Source organism: Eubalaena glacialis, chromosome 3, assembly GCF_028564815.1.
Source record: "Eubalaena glacialis isolate mEubGla1 chromosome 3, mEubGla1.1.hap2.+ XY, whole genome shotgun sequence".
Taxonomy (NCBI): Eukaryota; Metazoa; Chordata; class Mammalia; order Artiodactyla; family Balaenidae; genus Eubalaena; species Eubalaena glacialis.
Window position 1 is genome coordinate 94523299 of NC_083718.1, and position 23973 is coordinate 94547271.

Sequence of the window (23973 nt, forward strand, 5' to 3'; positions counted from 1 at the left end):
TGTGACCATGGCAAAGTACCAACTGACAGCCCTAGTCATAGGTCAGCTCCTTCATCTAAGGGTTGAATGAGCTCCACGAGAAGTATGGGAACTGAACATTGGAGAGGGGTGGTTTCTTAAAGGAAAATTCAAGTTCTATTATCAGAAGAAGGAATTAATGCTGAGCAGGCAGCATAAAAGTATCTATAACAAGCTAGATGCAGAATAGTAGTTCACTATACATACATGCAAAATCTTTGTCTCCAGTTATAAAAAATCAGTATTTCCTTTTGGGACAATTGTTTTCTTTCTGAAGGATGTATATACCTCTCAGCTCATGTGCAGTATAGAGATGATTGCTATCTCCTGAACTTTCTCACCTTCACCCACTTGTTTTCCATGTCTCTATCATCGGTGGCTAGCCCAATGCTTGCCACGTAGTAGGTATTCAATAAATATATATTTTAACTGAATCTGATTGAAATTCATGATTTACTCTAGTGATTCATACTCAAGTAGCTCCAGGAAGGGGGAGGTCTTTCTAGAATCTTAGTATTAGGTATGTGTGTACAAACATATATGCAGTCCTCACACTACATTCTGAAAATGACGAGAACAAAAAAAAGGTGAATATTTAGTAATTTCTCCCCGATTATGTACTGTTTCTTAGAAAGTTTATACAAGCCTGAAATTATCCTTTTTTGCTGCTACACAGTGCTTGTGCAAAATATGGACCATGTTTTCACTGGATTGTTTTCAGAATTGGGCGGATACTGATGCATGAATATATTAAGGTGCTGGGAAGAGAAATATATTTTAAAGTCTGCCTATAGGTAGCTAAAATAGCAAAATAAAGCAACATAACAGTGCTTTTGGGGAGATTCTGGGCCTAACTAGAATCATCCATAATGGGAAAAAAGTAGGCTGGAAAGTGAAGAAAGATATTCCAGGCGTAGAGGATGGTGGAAGAAGAATCACAGACTTGCCACGGTTGAGCTAATGTGGAGAACAAATTATTTAAAAGTGTTCTTAAGAGCGATCAGAGTGCAAAGTAAGATGCAGTTGAAAGGCAAATTGTAAATCCCAGAAAAAGTTGATTCACAATAAAATGGATTGTATTCCTGAATCCTTTGGTGATTCTTTCTAGTGTTGGGTTTATTATACAAACAATCTGTTTGCAAAGAAAAGAAAACTTAAAAAAAAAATACGCACACAAAAATGAGAAAATTATAGTGTCAACCCATTTGTAAACATCTATATTTTGTTACATTTGATAGTGATATGTAATCTGGAAGTATTAATTAATTTGGAGGAAATGTGTAATCTCAACAATTATGTGGTCTGAGTCTGTATCCATTCTTTCCCTTACATTTTTTTCTTTTGATTCTAGGTATCTGTAATTCTTCCCCATCAAACAAGCCTGCAGACTCTGTTCAGTCAAATAACTCCAGCTCCTTTTTGAATTTTGGTATGTGTGTTACTTCCCAGCAGAGTTAAAAAAAATTTATCTTAATTATTCATTTATAGTATAAGAAATACAACTTTAATATGATTTGAGTTTGCATGTATAAGTCCTTATGTTTATATTCTTTTTCATGCCATTTATCTTTTTATTTTTGACCTCAGCTAACTCTTACATCTTACATAGGCCTGAATTGCCTAGCATATATGGAAAATAAAACTAGGTACCAAATGATCATGTTGGCATGTAGTAAATGAATGTGAAAGCCAAATGAATAAATTCTGAAATGCCATAATACTCTAGTTCATATCTAAGCAAAGTTATAAAAAAATATACAAGTGTGATGAAAAGAACAGAAGATGCTGCTATCTAATCTTGTGTAACTCATGCAACATTAGGCGCCGAAGCACAATTCTGACAGTTTAAAGGAACTGTTTGCCCAATTGCTCTTTAGTATAAGCTATAAATTTAAAATAATTTTATATTAAGCATTCTATTATTCTATATAACATAAATTCATGATACTATTTAAGGTAGTATTATGTATACTATAATTTTTGTAAGGAGTATAGCAAATAATGTAGGATATTACTACTAAAAATTATTATTAACCAAAAAGCAGACCCCCTGAAAAGGTCTGGGGGACCTCCAGTGGTCCCAGGGACCACATCCTGAGAACTGTTGCTCTATGGTATTGTCCTTATCTGAATGATCAGAATTGTTGCTGCCACATTCAGACTGCAGGTGGCAAGAAGATGAGAGAAAAATGTGGAAGAGGTGTGGCCTCCTTTTCTGGTCTTAAGGCACTGGCCTGGAAGAGGCAACATTATGCCGGCTCACATTCCCTTGAAAAGAACTTATACATGTGCTATATCCAAACTGTAAAAGACACTGGGAAATGCAATAATGCTGGGCAGACAGTTTCCCATATACTATTCTATTCCTGAAGAAGAAGCAAGGAAAAATTTTAGTGAACAGGTAGCAATCTCTGACACAATTGGGGTCATGGTTCCTATCTCACCGTGGCAAAGTATTCAACTAGACTCTCTGGATCTGTTTCTTGGGCTTTAAAATTTTTACTTGGATTACATTAACTCTAAGGTTTAAAATGTTATAATTAGAAAAAAGTTATTATTCTTATGAAATCATTTAGTTAAAAAGTTCATGTAGAATATTATATAACCTATGAAAAAAGCACCAAACTTTACCTGGAACACAAATGTTCCTTGCTTCCTTCTTTTCTCTCAGTCAGAGACACCACCTGAATAACTCATGGCCCATCCAACTTTACAACAGTCTGGGATATGATACGAGGATAAAATATTATACAGCTGCCTCCATGTTGTTTCTTCTCAAAGTTGAACATTTTACCTACTTAAAAAGCAGCACTTAATTTTTTCATTGGTTCTCTTTTATAAAAGAGGCATTATAAGGGTATTTTACTCAAAAAGTACTTAAATTTGAATGAAAAAATTTTGTGGTTTATAAACATTTTTATTTTTCCTGAATTGCCCTACATGCAAAAAAGGTAGCTCACTACTGTTCTGAACTATTGAGTAATGATCAGTGAAAAACACTGAATGTAGCTATTCCTCAAATTTCAGATACCTAGTACTTATGTCTCATGTTCTTACTTCTCAGTCCACTTCGGTTACAATCAAGCTATCTGGACTGAATGAATAATTTTGTGACTATTGTGTGAAACTATTGAACCTGGAATATATTTCCTTCTATCTTCTTACTGACCACTCAGAGGAGTGAAATGTGCAGGAACTAGGCTGTGTGCCCCCTCCCCCTAATTTTTTTTTTTTTTTACCACCACTATTAATAAATTTTAGTGGATTTCTTGTTTTTAATCTTCTTTTCATTCCCTCTTCCCTAATCTCCTTGTCTTCCAGTTCTGGCATAGTTTTTGGTGGTTCAGATTTAGGCAGTACTTGAGTAGTTACTATGTGCCAGGCATTGAGCTGGGTGCTTTAACAAATATCTGATCATTTTCATCAGTTCTATAAGGTATATAATTCCCACAATTTTATAAGATGATGAAATTAATCATCTTTGAGTTTTCCATTCTCTGTTTTCCCTTTGTATTTCGATTCTTTCATTGCTCAATTTGAGCCCTTAAAGTTGCTAAGTGTAAGAGTACCTTGAAAATATATCGCTATCAAAGAAAAGTCATATGTTGCTAAAGTGATTAAGAACCTACGTCATCAACCTGCATATATTCTGAAGGCATCCAGAAATAGCCTTCATTGGTTATGCAAAATTTCCTCATCCTCCTTCTGTGTGTGTGGGGGGCGGGGAGTGGGGCCTGGAGGGGAGTGTTTGAAGAGAGAGAAGAATAAAAATAATTAACCACTTAGTTTTATTATTAGTTTTTCAGGATTGTTTAATACTTTATTTTTTTCTAATCTTTTCAAACATAATCTCTGAGTAAATTGAGGGCTTTCTGGGTCAAAGTAGAAGTACAACTGAATTTAATACAATAATTTTCTAAAGCAATAGCGGTTATTTTTCTGAAATTTAAATTCCCCAGTTTTGTTTTTCTGACGAATGGGTGGTGGGTGAAAAGACATAGATAAAGGATATTATTAAACAACCCCCCCCCAACAATCAGATTAAAAAATGGGCAAAGGAGTTGAATAGACATTTTTCCAGAGAAGATATATAAATGGTCAACAGGCACATGAAAGGATGCTTGACATCAGTAATCATAAGGGAAACGCAAACCAAACCCACGAGATATCACATCATACCTATTAGAATGGCCATTATCAAAAAGACAAGAGACAAGTGTTGGTGAGGCTATGGAGAAAGGGGAGCCTTGTGTACTGTGGTGGAAATATAAATTGGTACAATCGCTATGGAAAACGGTCTGGAAGTTCCTCAAAAAATTAAAGATAGAACTACCATATGATCCAGCAATCCCACTTCCGAATATATATCTGAAGGAAATGAAATTATCTCAGAAGAGATATTTGCACCCCATGTTCATTCCAGCATTATTTACAATAGCCAATTCATGGAAACAACCTATGTGTCCACTGACAGATGAATGGGTAGAAAAGATGTGAGAGATATATGTATACGTTTGACCCTTGAACAACACATGAGGTTAGCGGTGCCAACCCCCTGCACAGTGAAAAATCCTCGTAGAGTCGTACCAGTCCTACGGGGGATTGGTCCCAGGACCCCCGTGGATACTAAAATCGAAGGATGCTCAAGTCCTTTACATAAAATGTCTTAGTATTTGCATATAACCTACCTACATCTTCCTGTTTACTCTAAATCATCTCTAGATTACTTATAATACCCAGTATAATGTAAATGCTATATAAATAGTTGCTGGTGTGTGGCAAATTTAAGTTTTGCTTTTTGGAACTTTTTGGAAATTTTTTCTCGAATATTTTTGATCCACTCTTGGTTGAATCTGCAGATGTGGAATCTGTGGATGCAGAATCTGAGGATAGGGAGGGCTGACTCTACATATACATACATGACTGTCTGAATTATTATGTATATGACTATATATATATGAATATTATTCATTCACAAAAAAGAAGGAAATCTTGCCTTTTGTGACAACATGGATGTACCTTGGGGGAACTACCCTAAGTGAAATAAATCAGACAGAGAAAGACAAATACTATATGTTCTCACTTACATGTGGAATCTAAAGAAGCTTAGCTCATAGAAATAGAGTAGAATGGTGGTTGACAGGGGCTGGGAGGTGGGGGAAATGGGGAAATGTTGGGCAAAGGGTACAAACTTCCAGTTATAAGATGAATAAATTCTAGAGAGCTAATGTACAGCATGGCAAATATAATTAACAGTACTGTATTATATACTTGAAAGCTGTTAAAAGTAAAATCTTATACTGAAAAGAAAAATCTTAAAAAATCACCACACAGACTAGTAGACAATTATGTGAGGGGATGTAGGTATTAACTAACCTTAATGTGGTAATCATTTCACGATATATACATGTATCAAATCATCATGCTGTACACCTTAAACTTACATGTCACATGTAAACAAACATATGTCAATAATATTTTGATAAACCTGGGGAAAAAGAATACTATATGCTGAATTACCAAAGGCTATTACAATCATCTAATTATTACCATTATTAAATTTGTAAGTGTTCTACAAATTTAAAATGTTATTAGTATTCTATTGTTATCATTTAAGCACTAACATAATTACTAGAATGCTTTTACAAAAAAATTACTAAATTGATCAAAGATGCTGTCTAACCTTTTAGAAAAAAATCCATGTATTTGCACATATTATAATACACTCTAAAATCCAAGTGTTCATTTCTGTATAAGAAATCTTTCTTTTTTCATTCAATTTTATTTTTGTTCCCAGGTTTTGCAAATCGTTTTTCAAAACCCAAAGGACCAAGGAACCCACCATCAACTTGGAATATTTAACACAACTTTGGAAAATCAGCCGCAAGTGAATCTGCAAATGAAACTACTAGAATACTGCTAGCTAGAATAAGTGCTGTATATTCATAATATCTACCATGAAGATACGGTAATGTGTTAATAGCTTTTAAAAGCAATATGCAAATAAATGTCAGAAGTTTTACATTTTCATCTCATTTACACTGGGTTGGAAAGCACAAATAGGAGTTTGTCATTTAAGCTATGTATAGAGAATGCTGTATGAGAAACTTTTACAATGGACTTATTTTTCATTTTTGGAAGTTATTTTTAGTCTACTTTACTTTCCTACATAAATATAAACTTTAAAAGATTTGTAAAAATTGGATCTCAATTAAATGTCTATATTGTCAGAAGTTACCATAAAAAATGTTTTGGAAAATCTTACCTTGTGGTTATAGTACAAAATTATTGCTTGTGACAATGACTATTCCCTGGGAATTATTTTTGCCTAAATGGAGTATACATCTTTCCAAGTGTTGTGGGAAACAAGAGTAGTAAGAAAAAGAAGTTATATTTAAAGAGAATACAATATATATGTAATGACAGTAATCAGTTTTTCGTTTGGATATACCAAATAACAAGATGTTCAAGCACATTCCTGACAAGCTTTAGCCAATGTTATTCAGTTACCAAATCTAGAAGAATAATCAACAAAGTAGCTATCTTTTGGTGGCAGTTTTTTTCATTTCAAAGGTCCTATATAAACATGTACAATTTATATCCAACTAACTAGAGGTACTACTAGTTAAAAATTTTTTTCTATATGAATATGGATCTGCCTTATCTTAAAGTTGATCTTTCAAATCTAATTTTATGTAACAAATAAGTTAGTGGGTAATTATTACAAAGGATTTCTCTGACTTATCCTAATGACTTCACTTAAAGAGTTCATAACTTTCTAAAAAATGAAATACTTAAACAGCATTTGTTCTTCAATATTTTTCATTAGGAATCCCAATGAAGGCACACACTGGATGAAATATTACCTGTTTATTGTAGTGTAGTGTATACAAGAAGTGTTCAATAAACTTTTTGGTTTTTAAACTAACTTTATAGTGTTCATCGAGCTGAGTACTTTTCCAGGCACTAGTGCCATTAAACCACAGAGATTTTATCTGAGTACTTTATTGTAATCAATTATTTCCAAATATCTTTACCAAGGCGGTAAAATGTAAAGTGACGATCAAATTGTAAATAAATTTCTGGGCGGAAACCTTGGTGAGTAGTGACGATTTCTGGAGTGTTCTCTGGTAGACACACTTCTCAAATTTATGCAATCGTATACTTACGATTTGAAAAAAATCTTATTAAGAAATTTCAAAACATGCTTTTCCATCTAGAATTTTCCCGTAATTGTAGGGAAGGATTCAAAATAATGGATAAACTACATTTCCAGGCACTAGAGGGGATGTGGCTCGACGGCGAGGTGGGCGGCGCTCACCAGGCTCCCAGGCAGTTCTTGCACCTGCCTTGTCGCGCCTATACTTGTAACCATAGCAATCAGTGGCCAGGAAGAGGTTCAGAAATGTCTGATTTGCAGCTCCGTTCGATTTTAAAGCAAAATCGCCCTCATATGACATATTACCAAGTTCCTTTTTCCTCTGCATCTCATCGTTTGTCCAGGGGTAAAAGGCCGGGGATTCTTTTACCTCACAAAGGTTATGAGAGGAATAGGAAATTGAAAAGTAACTATGGAGACCACTTCCTCCGTGTAAAATGACGAAGGGGCACACGGAGACGATAATGGGAACGCGCCGACAGACTGAAAGCCATTAACATTGTTTCGGCCGTTAAGGCGGTTGGCGGCAACTCTCCGCCCAGCGGCGGTTGCGTCGCAGCCCGAAGCGTGACTCGGCGCACGCTCCCTTTCGGCTCCTCCGCTCACCGAGCCAGCGACGCGGCGGGGGCGCGGAGAACTACCGCTCCCGTGAGGCTCTGCGCGGCCCAGAGTGCTTTACAATAGAGCTCGGTTGGAGGGCCCTGCGGAGAAGCTCCGGGAAGTACTGCTTCCGGCCATGTTCAGCTCTGGACGAAGAATGGCCGAGAAGTGGAGAGTGGGGGAGAGACTCCAATGCCCAGCGGGCCGTGCGCGGGCGGCGCTTGCGCGGTACGCGGACGGGGGGGCGGTCGGGCCATTTAAATGTGTGTTTGTGGGTGAAATGGCTGCGCAGGTCGGAGCGGTCCGCATAGTACGGGCGGTGGCGGCGCAGGAGGAGCCGGACAAAGAGGGAAAGGAGAAACCCCACGCTGGGGTCTCGCCGCGGGGAGTGAAGCGGCAGCGCCGAGCGAGCAGTGGGGGGTCTCAGGAGAAGCGGGGGCGGCCAAGCCAGGACCCCCCTCTCGCTCCCCCTCACCGGCGGCGTCGCAGCCGCCAACATCCCGGGCCGCTGCCGCCAACGAATGCAGCCCCAACCGTCCCAGGCCCTGTTGAGCCTCTGCTCCTGCCGCCTCCGCCGCCACCTTCGCTGGCACCCGCCGGGCCCGCTGTCGCTGCCCCGCTCCCGGCCCCGGGCACTTCGGCCCTCTTCACCTTCTCGCCCCTGACGGTGAGCGCGGCCGGGCCCAAGCATAAGGGCCACAAGGAGCGGCACAAGCACCATCACCACCGCGGCTCTGATGGTGACCCCGGCTCCTGCGTTCCGGGAGAGCTCAAGCACAAGGACAAGCAGGAAAACGGCGAGAGGACTGGAGGGGTGCCTCTAATCAAGGCCCCCAAGAGAGGTGAGAGCAGCCGAACTGCCCCGAGCTTGGGCTCTATCTAGGTCTCTCTCTGTTGCGATATCCCGCCCCTTTAGCCCTGAAAGACTCCAGCTCCCTGCTTACCTCCTGCTGCTCTACTCCCCTAAGCCCACTGGGGTGGATCCTGGATTTCAAACCGTTGACACCGTCTGACCTACTTGAAGCTTCTCGCTTCGAGGCCGAGCTGTCAGTTACTAACCCCCTTACCAGTCCCCCCTCCCCGAGCCTTTACCGACGTTTGTTTTCAAATTCGCCAGGGTTTCCGCGCCGCGCGGTCCTTGGCGTGGGATTAGTAGGTGGGGTATTGAAAACTGTCTAAAGTAAAGGCTTGTCGCTGAAATCCCTTTTTTCCTTGTTTTCCTTGATGGAAAGCTTGAATATTCACTCTGCTCCACAATATTCACGAGTATGGTTTGGGACTTTAAGGAGTTTGAATTTGTACCGAGATTAGCTCGACTCACTGGTTGCCTTAGCTTCTGCAAGGTGAGATATCAAACGCAGTTTATCTTGGTTCTTTTTTTATGTGGAAGTAAAACTCATTTTTAATTTTCATATGAAATCTTAATTTTCAGAAAAGGGATGGGGAAGGTTTTCTCTCCCCTTTGATCCTAGAAAATAGGACCAACCAAGCCTCTGAAAAGTTGAGTAGGAGATAGTAGAGACAAGAATTCCAGTTGCTGTTTTATCTACCCGGTGCAACAGATTGAGAATTTATTTATTTCCAATAAACTCACTAAAATCAAGAATATTTAGCCCAGAAAATGTAGGACTGAGTGTGGGTTCTAGAGAAGTTAGGTTGACCAAAATTGCTGTTTTCCTATTCCCAAGTACCTGTAGCATTTATTTACTTTCTCTTTAGAAGAAGGGTATGGGGGGTGGGGAGGGATAAGAATTTTGATTATGCCATGTGTTTGTACTTTGTATATGATTTTATATAATTTGTTAGAGTTGTCTCAAGAAGAGTTTAAAATACTTCTATGTTTCTTAGTACTGGGGCAGTTATTACGTGTTAATGAACTAGTCTTTCAATCTCAAGTTTGGTGAGTCTTGGATTTCTTCCACATATTTGGTCTTAACCTAGGGCTAATTAATTCGTGTGTGTGTGTGTGTGTGTGTGTGTGTGTGTGGTGCTACTTCCAGATAGTGCAGTTTGTTGCAAATAATTGCTCAGTAAGTTTTTATTGAATTGAACTAAATCTTTCTTCCTTTGGTGGTATCCAAGTCTTATCCTCAGGAGTAGAATTTGTGCCAAACTGACAGGAATGCCAATTTCCACCACTAATATGCAGTGATCTTGCTCTCTTTTATTTGTGCCTTTATTTCTCACCTTCTCATTTCATGTGTGTATGTGTTTTTGTGTGTTTCAACTGTACAGAGCTAGAGGGAATCTTAGAGATCATCCAAGTCAAATTTGTATTGTTGAAGAGTGAAAACTGGGGCCTAGAGTAGTGAAGAGACTTGTCTAGTCACAGTTAATTAGTAACAGGTACCAAAAAAAAAAAAAAAAGAATCATTGACATAATAGGGAGTAGAACCCAGGTCTCCTGAATCCGAGTTCAAGCTTCATCCTCCAGCTTCATGATGTTGCTTTCTCTGTTTGCTATTCACTTTTTCCACTTCTTTGCTTATCTTTTCCCTGTGCCTTGGCATCAGAGTGGCAGTAGCCAGTCCCATTAAGAATTTCTGACCTAGCCCCCTTTTATGGGAGGATAGCGGCAAATACATGTATAATAATTCATAACACAGTGTGCGTCTCTGAAAATTGCAGAGGCCATGTCTTTAAAAAACGAACAAAAAAAAACTTTTAACCCAGTGCTGCCTGACAGAACTTTTCTACGATGATGAACATGTTTTCTATAAATGTGTTGTCCAGTATGGTAGCCATTAGTCATATGTGGCCCTTGAACAAATCTTGAAGACTTGAAATGTGGCTAGTGTGACTGAGGAACTGAATTTTTAATTTTATTTCTAATTAATTTATAATTAAATAGTTCTTCTGGCTCTTGGCTACCACATTGGACAGTGTAGTCCAAGCATTTGTGGTTTGCTAGTATGTGAAGGAGGAAAGTGGGTTAAGATTAGCTCATTTAAACATTTTAACTTTTTAAAAAATTGAGATATAATTGACACATAATATTATATTATTTTTAAGTGTATGAAGTGATGATTCAGTATTTGTGTATATTGCAAAATGATCACCACAGTAACTCCAGTTTAAACATTTTGACTTTTGAATGAGAGACTGTTGGATTATATATTCTGGAGGGAAAGATTCCCTTGCCAAATATGTTGGGGAAAAAACAATACAGTAGCCTCCTAGCTATATGACACACACTGGCATTCTGAAAGTTCTGAGAATCTTACAGAAAATAAACTGGTTTAACCTTTGTTTAATCCATGCTTTTGCACTACACTTTGATGGATACCTTTTGTTTTTCCACTAAATATCTTTATACTTGTTATAGTGATGTGCTGGAGGCATGCCTCTGGAGTCAGTCTGAGTTTAAATCATGGCTCTACCACTTACTGTGTGACCATGGACAAATTACTTTAAGCTCCCTCAGTTTCAGTTTTCCTGTCTGTAAAATGGGGTTGTGGTATTTCTTTTATAAGATTGTTTGTGGCTTAAGTGAGACAATATGTGGAAAGCACTTAAGTGTCTGGCTGTTATTAGGTACTGTTAAAACTGCTTTTTGTTATTTTATCATGCTTGATCCTTGAAACAACTCTAAGATTAATAAGGAGAGTGACTAGACCCTTGTTATTTACAGAACTATGTCTTCCCTTCCCTTATCCGCAGGTTTTCAGAAACTCTTTTAACTTTTTATTTTGAGATAATTATATATTCACAGGAAATGGCAAAAATAGTACAGGGAGGTCTTTACCCTTCACTAATTTCCTCCAAAGGTTACATGTTACATAACTATTGTATAATATCAACACCAGAAAATTAACAAATTAACATTGGTACAATGGTGTGTGTATAATTTTGTGCCATTTTAACACCTGTAGATTAGTTTAACTACCACTGCAGTCAAGGTACACAACTATTCCATCACCACAAAGATCCCCCTTGTGCTATCTCTTTGTAATCTTAGAACTTCCTGTGTCTCCCCACCTTCCCCAACCCCTAGAAACCACTAATTTGTTCTCCAACCCATAATTTAGTTATTCTGAGGATGTTACATAAATGGAATATATATGGTATGTGATCTTTTGAGATTTTTTCCCACTCAGCATGTCCTTGAGATCTATTCAAGTTGTATGTATCAATAGCTCATTTTTTTTCATTACTGAGTAGTGTTCTATGGTATGGATATACCACAGTTTAGTCACCTGTTGAAGGACATTTTGGTTGTTTCCAATTTGGCCATTATGAATAAAGCTTCTATGAACGTTCATGTTCAGGTTTTTGTGTGGATGTAAATTTTCATTTTTCTGTGAATGCAATTGCTGGGTCATGTCGTTAAGTACATGTTTTGTTTGTGTTTTTGTTTTTTTGTTTTTGGAAGATATCGCCAAACTATTTTCTGGAATATCTGTACCACTTTATATTCCCACCAGCAATGTAGGAGAGATCCACTTTCTCCACATCCTTGCCAGTGTCTGATATTGTTACTATTTTTATTTTATCTGTTTTAATAATGTGTAATGATACCTCATCGTGGACTTAAGTTGCATCTCCCCAATGGCTAGTGATACTTAACATCTTTTCATGCCATCATTTGCTGTCCATATAGTCTCATCAGTAAAATGTCTCTTTAGTTTTTTGCCCATTTTCTAATTGAATTGTTTGGTTTTTTACTATTGAGTTTTGAGAATTCTTGATATATTACAGATGTGTATATTCTTTATCAGAATAATGGTTTACAAACATTTTCTCCCACTCTGTTGTTTGTCTTTCCATCCTCTTAACAGGGTCTTTCAGAGAGCAAACATTTTAAATTTTGTTAAAGACTAATTTGTTGATTTTCTTTTATAGATTATGCTTTTGGTGTCATGTCTGAGTTCCCAAGACCTAGGTCCCAAAGATTTTCTCCTGTTGTTTTCCCAAAAGTTTTATTTAACTTTAACTTTTACATTTGAATCTCTGATCCATTTGAGTTAATTTTGTATAATGTGTGTGGTTTAGGTTGAGGTTCTTTTTTTTTTTTTTTTGCCTATGATATCCAACTGCTCCAGCACCTTTTGTTGAAAAGACCATCCTTCCTCCATCGAATTACTTTTGTGTCTTTGTCAAAAATCAGTTCCACTGCCTATTTTTGTATAACCTTTGAGCTAAGAATGGTTTTTACATTTTAAATGGTTGGAAAAAACCCATGACATATGAAATAATATGAAATTAAAGTTCAGTGTTCAGAAATAAAGTTTTATTGGGACACCACTCCACTCATTCAATTGTATTGTCTCTGGGAGTTTTTGCACTACAGCAGTATAGACAGTAGTTGGGATAGACGATATGGCCTGCAAAGCTTATGATCTGGCTCTTTGTAGAAGAAGTTTGCCGATCCCTGAGATAGATCATTCAGCTGAGAGACCTGTTCCTGCACACCAGCCCGACAGTACTCAATCCAAATTCATGTATAGGTTAATTATAAATTTTGATTCCAGACATTTGGAGCTGCTCATAAATAGTTGAAACAAAAATTTAATCTGTAAATGCTAAGGTAAACTTGCTTCATATGTAAAATGGGAAGTATAGTGACTTTCGAAGAGCTGAAGTGTCACACTTCAGCTTTTCTAGTTAGTATTTGATAGAACTGAATCTAGAACCCAGTTTTTTTGACTCATGGTCCTGTTGGCTTTTCACTTTCCACTAAGCACATTTACATTGTTAATAAAGAGATACTAAAATATTGTTTGATTCTTGGAAGCATCAGGCTTGAATCTTAATTAAATGATAGTTACCTGTGTCTTTTGAAATCTTAATTTTTTCTGTCCCTCTTATTGCTCATAAAAGCCTAGAACAAACTTCCTCAAAAAAAACTCCATCAAAATAAGTAATGCTTCTTCTTAATTATTCTTGGCTAATAAATTAATGATTTTAGTAGTATTTTAATATTTTTTTTAAAAAGGAAAGGAGGAAGTTGATTTCCATAGCTCTCTTCTCCACTGTCATTAAAATGACAGGATTGCTCTTATATATTCTAGTGAGTCAGCCTTCCTTTCTCACATTTTTCATCTTTGACCAACTGTCCAACTGCTCTCACAGGGAAAGTGTCCCTAAGTCACACAACAAATTGAAATTTTCTGTGATGTCAAAAAGCTATTGGCAGGAATTTTAATTTAGAAATAGTTTATTGTTTTCAGTGGTAGGAGTGGGGAATTATTGGGGGATTATACAGAGAACTGAGATAAACAGATAATCTCATTTATCAGAGCAACACCTTCAGGGACTGATATTTTACTTTACCCGCCTAGAGAGAGGCAAACAGGCTTTTAAGGACATTTTTTGCATAACCTAAATAATGTTATTTTTGTGATTTTGTAAAATTATTGTGTCGTGGGCACTCAGTAAAATATTTGTTGACTGTAGTGATGCTCCATTTATTGGAGGTTCTTCCAAGCCACCTCAAGTCCATTAGTTGTAATTAGATAATTTTAGTTGAACATCTAAGGGGAGTAGATAGAGAAGGCAGAAAGAAGAGTTTTGGAGTCAGGTAAGAGTTTGAATCTAGGTTGTCACCTATTACCTTTGTGACCTAATATAGGTAACATATCTTGTTTCAAGCTCTGTTTTCTTCTCCGTAAAAAGGATTTATATATCTACTTCACTGGTTTGTTTGGAGATTAAAATGAGATAACATACATGATCCCTAGCAGACACTTGATGAATAATAGTCTTCTTCCCTCTTTCAGAGACTTTTCCCCTTTTAATGTGATTCTCTGTGGTCCACCTCATTGTACTCTAGGTTGATAATTTCGAGCTCTAGTTTTTTTTTAAATTAATTAATTAATTTGGCTGCGTCGGGTGTTTCGTTGCGGGGTGTGGGCTTCTCTCCAGTTGTGGCATGCGGGCTTAGTTGCCCCGCAGCATATGGGATCTTAGTTCCCTGACCAGAGATCGATCGAACCTGCGTCCCCTGCATTGGAAGGCGGATTCTTTTCTTTTTTCTTTTTTTAAAAAAATTAATTTATTTATTTTTGGCTGCATTGGGTCTTGGTTGCTGCGTGTGGGCTTTCTCTAGTTGCGGCGAGTGGGGGCTACTCTTCATTGCGGTGCGCGGGCTTCTCATTGCGGTGGCTTCTTGTTGCGGAGCACAGGCTCTAGGCACACAGACTTCAGTAGTTGTGGCACGTGGGCTCAGTAGTTGTGGCTTGTGGGCTCTAGAGCGCAGGCTCGGTAGTTGTGGCACACGGGCCTAGTTGCTCTGTGGCATGTGGGATCTTCCTGGACCAGGGCTTGAACCCGTGTCCCCTGCATTGGCAGGTGGATTGTTAACCACTGCGCCACCAGGGAAGTCCCTGGAAGGCAGATTCTTAACCACTGGACCACCAGGGAAGTCCCTCTAGCTCTAGTTTTGATATCCCAGAATTATTGCCAATTATTTCAAGGAATGTTATCAAATATTATTATTATTAAAATGATAAAAATGGTGAGGGAGGACTTAATTGTGTGTCAAATACTGAGATGAGGGCTTTATGTTCATTGTCTCATTTAATTCTTACAATAACTCTGAAATAGATACTAGCATTAATAACATTTTAGATGGTAAAAGTTTAAGGAGATTTATGAGCTTGCCCAGAGGTCTTAGTGAGTAGTGGAGCTGGGACATTAACCTGGGTGTGTCTAACTGTAAAAGCATCTGCTCTTCAATAACACACTCTACTGCCTCTACAATTAAACTTTTTGGAGTAATAATAGTAGTTAACATGTGTTGAGTATTTGTCATGTTCCGGGACTATTCTAAATACTTTATATGCTTTGTTTCATTTACTCTGCACACTGATTTTTTGAGGAGGTGCTGTTGTTTTCCCCCATTTTACTAATGAGAAACAAGGTACAAAGAAATTAACTTGCAAAAGGTAATACTGCTAGGAAGTGGTAGGACAGGGATTCAAATCTAGCCAATCACTCTTAAACACCATAATTAGAGGGGTGGCAGGTAAAGTAAAGCAGTGTTGTAACTGTACAGTGATTTACTAAAATGATGGCTTCCAGATCTGCAGTTTTTTTTTTTTTTAATTAATTAATTAATTAATTTATTTTTGGCTGTGTTGGGTCTTCGTTTCTGTGCGAGGGCTTTCTCTAGTTGTGGCAAGCGGGGGCCACTCTTCATCGCGGTGAGCGGGCCTCTCACTATCGCGGCCTCTCTTGTTGTGGAGCACAGGCTCCAGACCAGGGCTCGAACCCGTGTCCCCTGCATTAGCAGGCAGATTCTCAACCGCTGCGCCACCAGGGAAACCCCCTGCAGTTTTTTGTTTTTCCTTTTTAGTCAGGATTTCATGTGGAGCTGGAAGAACTTTTTACTTTCAGAAAATAAAACTTTAGCCTTTATTCTTTATTATGATTAATAAAATATAAAAAATTATAATTGTTTTGCTTTTGCTTATCCACCATGATTTTTAGGAATTGAGGATACTACGTATTTTTCAGTTCTAAGCTGTAATTCAAGCATAAAAATGGTGTTAATGAACTAAAGTTTTGTAATGTGGAAAGATAATTTTTTTTTTTCATTAATGAAAGCTTTCAATAGTGATGTTAAATAAATGGTACTATTTAATAGCTGATAATATTAATGGTATTAGCACATATGAGGATTTTATTGATAGTATCATGTATTAATCTATAGTTATAATGACCTTTTTTAAGACAGCCAGCAATTTATCTCTCAAATGTTTGTATCTTTCTCTGTAGAATTACATACTTCTCTTTATATTTAATTTCACAGTTCGATATGTGAAAGCTTTCCTTAATCACAGATACAGTGTATCTTGGCTCTTTTTCTGTAAAAGAGCTGATGTCAATAAATACTCACTTCTGCACTGTAGGGAAATACTCAAAATATTACTTCCTGAATACATTCTCTGGAAAGCTAAAAACACTCTACCAGAAATGGAAAGATTGTGAAGACTTTAGACATTGCTTTTTAAAAAAAATTGATATATAATTGTCATACAACATTATGTAAGTTTAAGGTATACAACATTGATTTGATATATTTATTGCAAAGACTTTCTTTTAAATAACATTTTTAATTCTAGGCAAGACAACCCCAGTATCATTCTCCTAAAGCAACGGTGACTAACTTACTGTAATAACCTTTAACAACTTTGTGTATGTATGCCATTCTCAATTAGTTGCCATCACAATAATTCAAAAATAAATTTTTTGTTTATTCATGGAAATTCATTAGCTAGTGTGATACAAGTAGTCTCAAATTTCTGTATAAACAAAGGCAAGCTTTATCTCAGCCTTAGATAAGAATCAAAATTTGAAAAATAGGATTAGTGAGGAGATTGAAATTTATTTCATATTTTAGACTTTTATGTTGAAATATGAGATTACAATCAATTTAAGGCCCTTTTCATTTCCTTGTGCAGTGTTTTTTTTGAGATGGGCTGTGTTAGACTAATTAAATGGTTCTCATGTAAATGAGTTTTGGAATGAAACCCACAGAGCCTTGGCCATGATAGAAATACCGTTGGTAAGCTGATAGTAGTATAGAAAATGTGTTACAATCAAGGCAGCTCCTTCTTGGTGTTAATTTCAGTGGCAGCTCTAGGTCACAATTCATCTTCTGCATACCAAATACCTCCTCTGAAGCTTAAAATAACCTATCTATTCATAGGTATTTTTTCTTTCTCTTTTTCTTTCTTTTTCTTTGCTTTTTTTTTTTTTTCCCTGTGAAATTGCCAAAACATTTAGCAGAGGGTAGTTAGATGACTATTTTAAAATTGGTCTAACCTTTATATTTAATGGCATTAACATTTAGTTGCTTGGGAGAATTGCCCAAATTACTGATTTGATATATGGGAAAAGTATTTAGATTAATTTTATCTGGTAAGAAATACAAATTACTGTTACTAAGTATTTTAAGAATTCTCAAAGATTTAGTTACATATAAAATAAAAGACTGCTTTTTCTCTTGCCACTTTAAACAATCTAATTACATTATATTTTGGTATATGATTTCAGTTTACCTATAAGTGATGCTTGCAAATGAAGGGCTTTCTTTTTGTTGTTTAAAATCAAATATTAAACAGAATGAAAGTCATTTGGTATCTGTACACTCACTTCAAAGTCTGACTTGTACATTTAAATATTTTCCTTAGAAGGTTTTATAACTTCTGTAATATCTGGTGACTTGGAATGATTTTGTATTGAGTGGTGTAATTTGTCATATATTTACATATTATACCAAGTAAATTCTTTTTTTAAAAAATTTATTTATTTATTTATTTATTTATGGCTGTGTTGGGTCTTCATTTCTCTGCGAGAGCCTTCTCCAGTTGCGGCAAGAAGGGGCCACTCTTCATCGCGGTGCACGGGCCTCTCACTGTCGTGGCCTCTCTTGTTGCGGAGCACAAGCTCCAGACGCGCAGGCTCAGTAGTTGTGGCTCACGGGCCTAGTTGCTCCGCGGCATGTGGGATCCTCCCAGACCAGGGCTCGAACCCGTGTCCCCTGCATTGGCAGGCAGATTCTCAACCACTGCGCCACCAGGGAAGCCCCCAAGTAAATTCTTTACTGTAAAAGTTATTGAACTTGTTCTTCCCAGATGTAGTAATAGGATTAATTGGAGTATCTGTCTTAACACTGGATTACTTGAATCATGTCAGAAGTACTGTTTTTGGGTGGATAAATTCTATACAGTAAATACCACACCAAGCTTGAAGGTTGATCAGGACTATACCTGTTATTTAATCCTGAATATTTCTTGCTGGGACTATTTCCCAACTAGTAAATAAAGATGCCATTCTATTTTGGGTTTATCAATCTGTGATAATCCTTTAAAAATTAAAAGTAATATTTTAAATTATAAAAATAATGTATGTTTATTGTAGAAATTAGAAAATATAGGTAAGCAAAAAAGAAGAAAGCTAGACATTTATAATCCTACCGGCCTAGATAACTAGCATTAATACCTTGGTGTATATTTTCCAGATACTTTTCTGTGTTGTGTGTATACGAAATATATATAGATAAGTCATACTTTTTTCTCTTTAGGTCCTTTGCTTCTCTCTAGAATATTTTTCCCTAGAAAACATGGCTGGCTTTTCTTATTATTTAGGACTCAGCCTAAATATCACCTCCTAAAGAGAGCTTCCCCAGCATCTAGAGTAGCATATTGATACTTTCTCTTTGAAGTCCAACTAGATTATAAGGTCCAAGAGGGTAGGGATCATATCTGTCTCAGTCAACACTGTATCTCTAGTGCTCAGCAGTGTCTCTGGCATATAGTAGGTACTTAATAAGTGTTTGAATGAATATTTAATATTATAAAAATAAGATCAGATTATACATATGTTAGATGCTCTGGAAAGAAAGGGAAGATATATACCTCTGACCTTAGACTGCTTACAGTCTAGAGGAAAGGTGGAAAATTAATGTGTTAATGCTGTAATAGGGGAAGTACAGTATTAAGGAAGCACATAGTAGGAGTAGCTATCCAAATTGGGTGGGAAAGAGTTGTTAGAGAAGGCTTTCTGGAAGCGTGACAATGTAAACATTTCATAGCCTTGTAATTTGTCAGTTCTTTTTACCTATAATATAATTTAGAATGGCTGGGTAGTATTTTATCAGTACGTAAGTACGAGAGTTTAATCCATATTCTGTTTTTAGTCATTTAGGGGATTCCCTAAATAACACTATCGTGAATATCTTTATGTTATCTTTTCTTAGTTATTTTCTTGGGTAATTTTTACTTGGGGGTGGAATTTATGGGACCAAGAATTATAAGTATTTCCAAGGCTTTGGTGCATATTCATTTTGGGGGTACCAAATTGCCCTCCATGAAGGTTGTACCAGTTTATATTTCTAGCAACAGTGTATAAGAATTCCCCCCCACCCCGAATCTTGCCAATTTATTAGGCAAAATGGTGTCTTAACAGCTTAATTTGTCTTTGATTTGCCTATATATATCATAGTAACTTGTAGACAAACAGCAAAATATGGCGAGCTTTAATTTAGATTTTACAATGGTTCCTGAACAGATATTCCATACAGTATGGCATATGTGAAATTATTTAGATATTATCTTTAGTTTTGATTGTAAGTCATACTAAGTTATATGCTTAAATTTGCATTACCTACTTTTTAGCATAATTTTCAATCCAAAATATTTTTGTATTTTAAGATCTTTGTCTCATTCATTTTATAAACATGTAAATTATAGTGGCAAATTCAGAGAAACTGAGAATAGGCTATTTAATTTGAGATTGCATACCTTAAGAAGCTTGTATGTTGACATTAGGCCTAGCAACTAACTTCTTTTTAATTATTGTGGCCAGAAACACCAGATGAAAATGGTAAAACCCAGAGAGCTGATGATTTTGTCTTGAAGAAAATAAAGAAGAAAAAGAAAAAGAAACACCGAGAAGATATGCGAGGAAGACGCCTTAAAATGTACAATAAGGAAGTACAAACCATCTGTGCTGGCCTGACCCGCATCAGTAAGGAAATCCTCACCCAAGGACAAATAAATAGCACTTCAGGAGTTAATAAGGAGTCCTTCAGGTATCTGAAAGATGAACAGCTGTGTCGATTAAATTTGGGCATGCAAGAATATCGGGTACCCCAGGGAGTACAAACACCTTTTATGACTCACCAGGAACATTCTATTCGTAGGAATTTCTTAAAAACAGGTACTAAATTTAGCAACTTTATTCATGAGGAACACCAGTCCAATGGTGGTGCTCTTGTCCTTCATGCTTACATGGATGAACTCTCATTTTTGTCTCCAATGGAGATGGAGAGATTTTCTGAGGAGTTTCTTGCTTTGACATTCAGTGAAAACGAGAAAAATGCTGCTTACTATGCTTTAGCAATAGTGCATGGAGCGGCCGCTTATCTCCCAGACTTCTTGGACTACTTTGCTTTTAATTTCCCCAACACTCCAGTGAAAATGGAAATTCTGGGCAAGAAAGATATTGAAACAACCACCATTTCAAATTTTCACACTCAGGTAAGGTAAAATCATTGTTAAATTATTTAGTAAATACAGGTTACAGTATCTCAAAAGTATTAACTTCATTCTGTTGCATAGCACATACCAGCACACCTTTGATTAAAATTCATGGTGGTAAAAGTGGTTAAAATTGTTTTTTTATAACTCTGATTGAAAAATCTTAATTCCTGAAGTTCTTTGGGATGTGGCTTGTTACTTGCTTGGTCTAAGAAATGTTTTATACATGTTTTACGTCATTTTTTGTGGAACAAATTTTTGTGGAAAATCAGCTTGAAAACCAATTCAGTTTTTCACAAATTGGATAATGTTAGTATGGAGGATGTGATTTCGATCTGATAGCCTCAAGGTAACTTTAGTTAAGACTTACCTTTTATGTCATAATAAAACACATGAGGGCATTGGCCTGTTTATTTGTCAGGTTTTTGCTGTTCTTGTTTCTCTTCTTTCAGTAACTTGTTGGCAGTCTATCCCAGAAACATACCCCATTTATGTGACTTGGAAGTGTCACTAGGAAGACCGCCATAGGCTCTGCTCCTTCTGCCTTTGCACTGTTGTAGGTGAAGACATTTTCTAAAGCCTTGCTTGGGCAGCTAGGCTTAAGTCAGCAGGGAAACCTCTCCTTCCTAACCAGTGGTTTTTAACCAATCATTTTTTCAGTGAAGTTATTTTAGGGCATGAAAAGTGGTTGATAATGTGTTCTAGTTTTTTTCTAGCTTGCTTTTCTCATAAGGATCATGAACATGAATGGTCAGCTATAAGTTTGTATTATAGATATAAATTCTACACAAGTTTAGTGGAGAATATTTCATTTTTAGAGATTTATGATTATATAACCTATTTTTTCAGGTTATCTAATAATTTGCTGCCATTCTTTTCCTTAAGATTTTTTTTTAGGTAAATAGACTTGCATAATAAGACTCTCAGCTGCCTGCATTATAGTGGTTTCAAGCCACTTAGATATATATGAAACCTTCTCTAATTTGAATCTTTTTAGTGATTCTTATCATCCTTACCTCCAATGAGGGGAGTATCCAGTTTAGATTTACGAGCTTCAGAATTTCTCTAATTGAAGTTCTCTCTGCAGTAGAGAGAGCAGGAGCAGCCAATCTGGAGAGGTCGCAAGATGGGGCTGCCCAAGACGTTGGAACACGATGTGCAATAAAGGGCTTCGTCTTGGATTTTGGCCTTGTTACCACAATCAGGTACCGAAGTGCTGACTTTTATAGTAGATTTTGTTTTTTCTTTTTTTTTTTAAAAGGAGTTTTGCCCTTTGAAGGTTAAGGAATCCTATTTTTATAAATATTGGAAAAGGGACTGAAAACAGTTCTTTTAATATAGTCCATAATCCTCCTAAGTCCCTATTTAACAAAGAAGGATATTGCTGAGAGCAGAATTAATGTGCTCTATCATTTTTTTAGTTTAGAAAAATGCAGCAAATTTTCTCTTCTAATTGATAGACCAGCAAGCATATCTGAGAGATAAGCCAGAAACCTGGGGGGAAAGAAAGTCTTGGTTTTGTAATGGTGACTTTTTAACTTTCATATTAGTTAGTCTCTAGAGGATCAAGCTTATATGTCAATAGACAGTACCCAGTCTAAATAGTTAATAGAAGAAAATATCTCTAAATATTCCCTGCTGATTTTTGTCCTCCAATTAATTTTTTAATGGAGCTGAAATTTAAATGACTGTACCAACAACTTACCTTGAGATTTACTTTGAGATTTATAAAATAACCACTTTTTAAGAACATATCAGTTTATTATTAAGTTAGATATCATTAATCACTTCAACCACATAAGAATATTGAGGACTATTAAGTAAGTCTTGTGCTCTGGTGATCCTGTAACTTAATTTTATTTATGAATTTTCAGTCATTGGAGAGACATACAGGGTGCGTATGGGAGGTTGTCGTAGCCCATGAAACTATTTTGCAACTAAAATCTTCGGCATATGTTGGGATGGAAGCTAATACAGTAGTTCAAATTTGTTTAGCACTTCATGGTTTATAGAAATGTTTTCACATTCGTGTCTTAATATTTGAAATAATCTGTGGGGTAGGTAAGCAATTTTATCTGTTTTCCATTGAAGAAACTGAGGCTTGGAGATGTTCATTGTTATACAGGGTCATGTAGCTAGTATATAGAAATAGGGAATTCCCTGGCGGTCCGGTGGTTAGGACTTGGAGCTTTCACTGCCACGGGCCTGGGTTCAATCCCTGGTTGGGGAACTAAGATCCCACAAGCCGTGGGGTACGCCCCCCCCCAAAAAAAAAGAAATAGTATGCAAACCTAAACCACCTGAACAATTGAGAACATCGTTTTACCATACTCCTTCCCTCATTGGAGTATGAGACTAGTGCTTTTATTTGTCTAAACATTGGAGAAGAAACTGGTTTTATTTGTCTAAACATTCTGGTCAGTGAAATTAAAATATCTCAGTTTAACACAATATTCAGAAAGCTATTCTAATATTTTTCACAAATAACTTTAGATTGTTGGGAATTAAGTGAATACGTTAGGAATTCTGTGTTTTGTGAAGTCTTATGAAGTTCTGTTAAGCCTATAAATAAAGCGAGATAGACACAGTTGATAGAAGTTATTTATAGTTTAAATATTGTAGCCATGGTAATTATTCATGACTATAGTTCAAGACAGTTTATTCAGCAAACATATATTGAGAACCTACCATGTACTGCACAATCTGTTCTTAAAAGGACTAATTGATGAGCTCAATCTAGTGGAAGAGATGAATAAACCAGCAATTATAATATAGTTTGATAAATACTAGAATAGAGGTATATATAGGCAAAACCCTATAATAGAGGGAGCACAGTTTGTGGTGTTACCTAACTCAGACTTGAAGTGATTGGAAAAGGCATTTTAAAGATTGTGATGCTTGAGTAGAGTCTTGAAAGAAGATTACTTAGCATAATAAGGGCATTTTAAGCAAAGCGAATAATGGCCTATGCAAACACATGGAGTCATTAGAGAATGTGGCACTTTCAAGGACCTGCAAATAGCTTGACATGGCAAGAGTACATGCTGACTGTTAAGGGGAGTTAACACTGGAGAGATAGACAAAATCAGACTTGTGAAGAGGTTTGTATGATGTGCTAAAAAAAAGTTAGTACTTTTTCCCAAAGGTAATGGAGAATCATTGGTGAATTTTAATAGGGGAGAGGTATCAAGTTATGTTTGCAAAGATTAC

General features: G+C 36.7%; 2 protein-coding genes across 6 annotated transcripts in view; both read left to right on the forward strand.

Annotated features, from left to right (window-relative positions):
* Positions 1 to 5880, forward strand: part of PTPN22 (protein tyrosine phosphatase non-receptor type 22) — a 58649-nt gene extending 52769 nt beyond the window's left edge. For all 4 annotated transcript variants that reach the window (XM_061186162.1, XM_061186163.1, XM_061186165.1 and 1 more), the window contains 2 exons: positions 1370 to 1447; positions 5816 to 5880. In XM_061186162.1, the coding sequence (XP_061042145.1) occupies positions 1370 to 1447; positions 5816 to 5880 (143 nt within the window). The remainder of the gene's footprint in view (positions 1 to 1369; positions 1448 to 5815) is intronic.
* Positions 5881 to 7913: 2033 nt separating this feature from the next.
* RSBN1 (round spermatid basic protein 1) overlaps positions 7914 to 23973 on the forward strand; it is a 39603-nt gene continuing 23543 nt past the window's right edge. Inside the window, exons 1-3 of one of the 2 annotated variants that reach the window (XM_061186161.1) lie at positions 8058 to 8619; positions 20090 to 20315; positions 21851 to 21968. In XM_061186161.1, coding sequence (XP_061042144.1) covers positions 8058 to 8619; positions 20090 to 20315; positions 21851 to 21968 — 906 coding nt within the window. Of the gene's footprint in view, positions 8620 to 20089; positions 20764 to 21850; positions 21969 to 23973 lie in introns of both variants that reach the window. The other variant, XM_061186160.1, reaches the window with a different exon arrangement.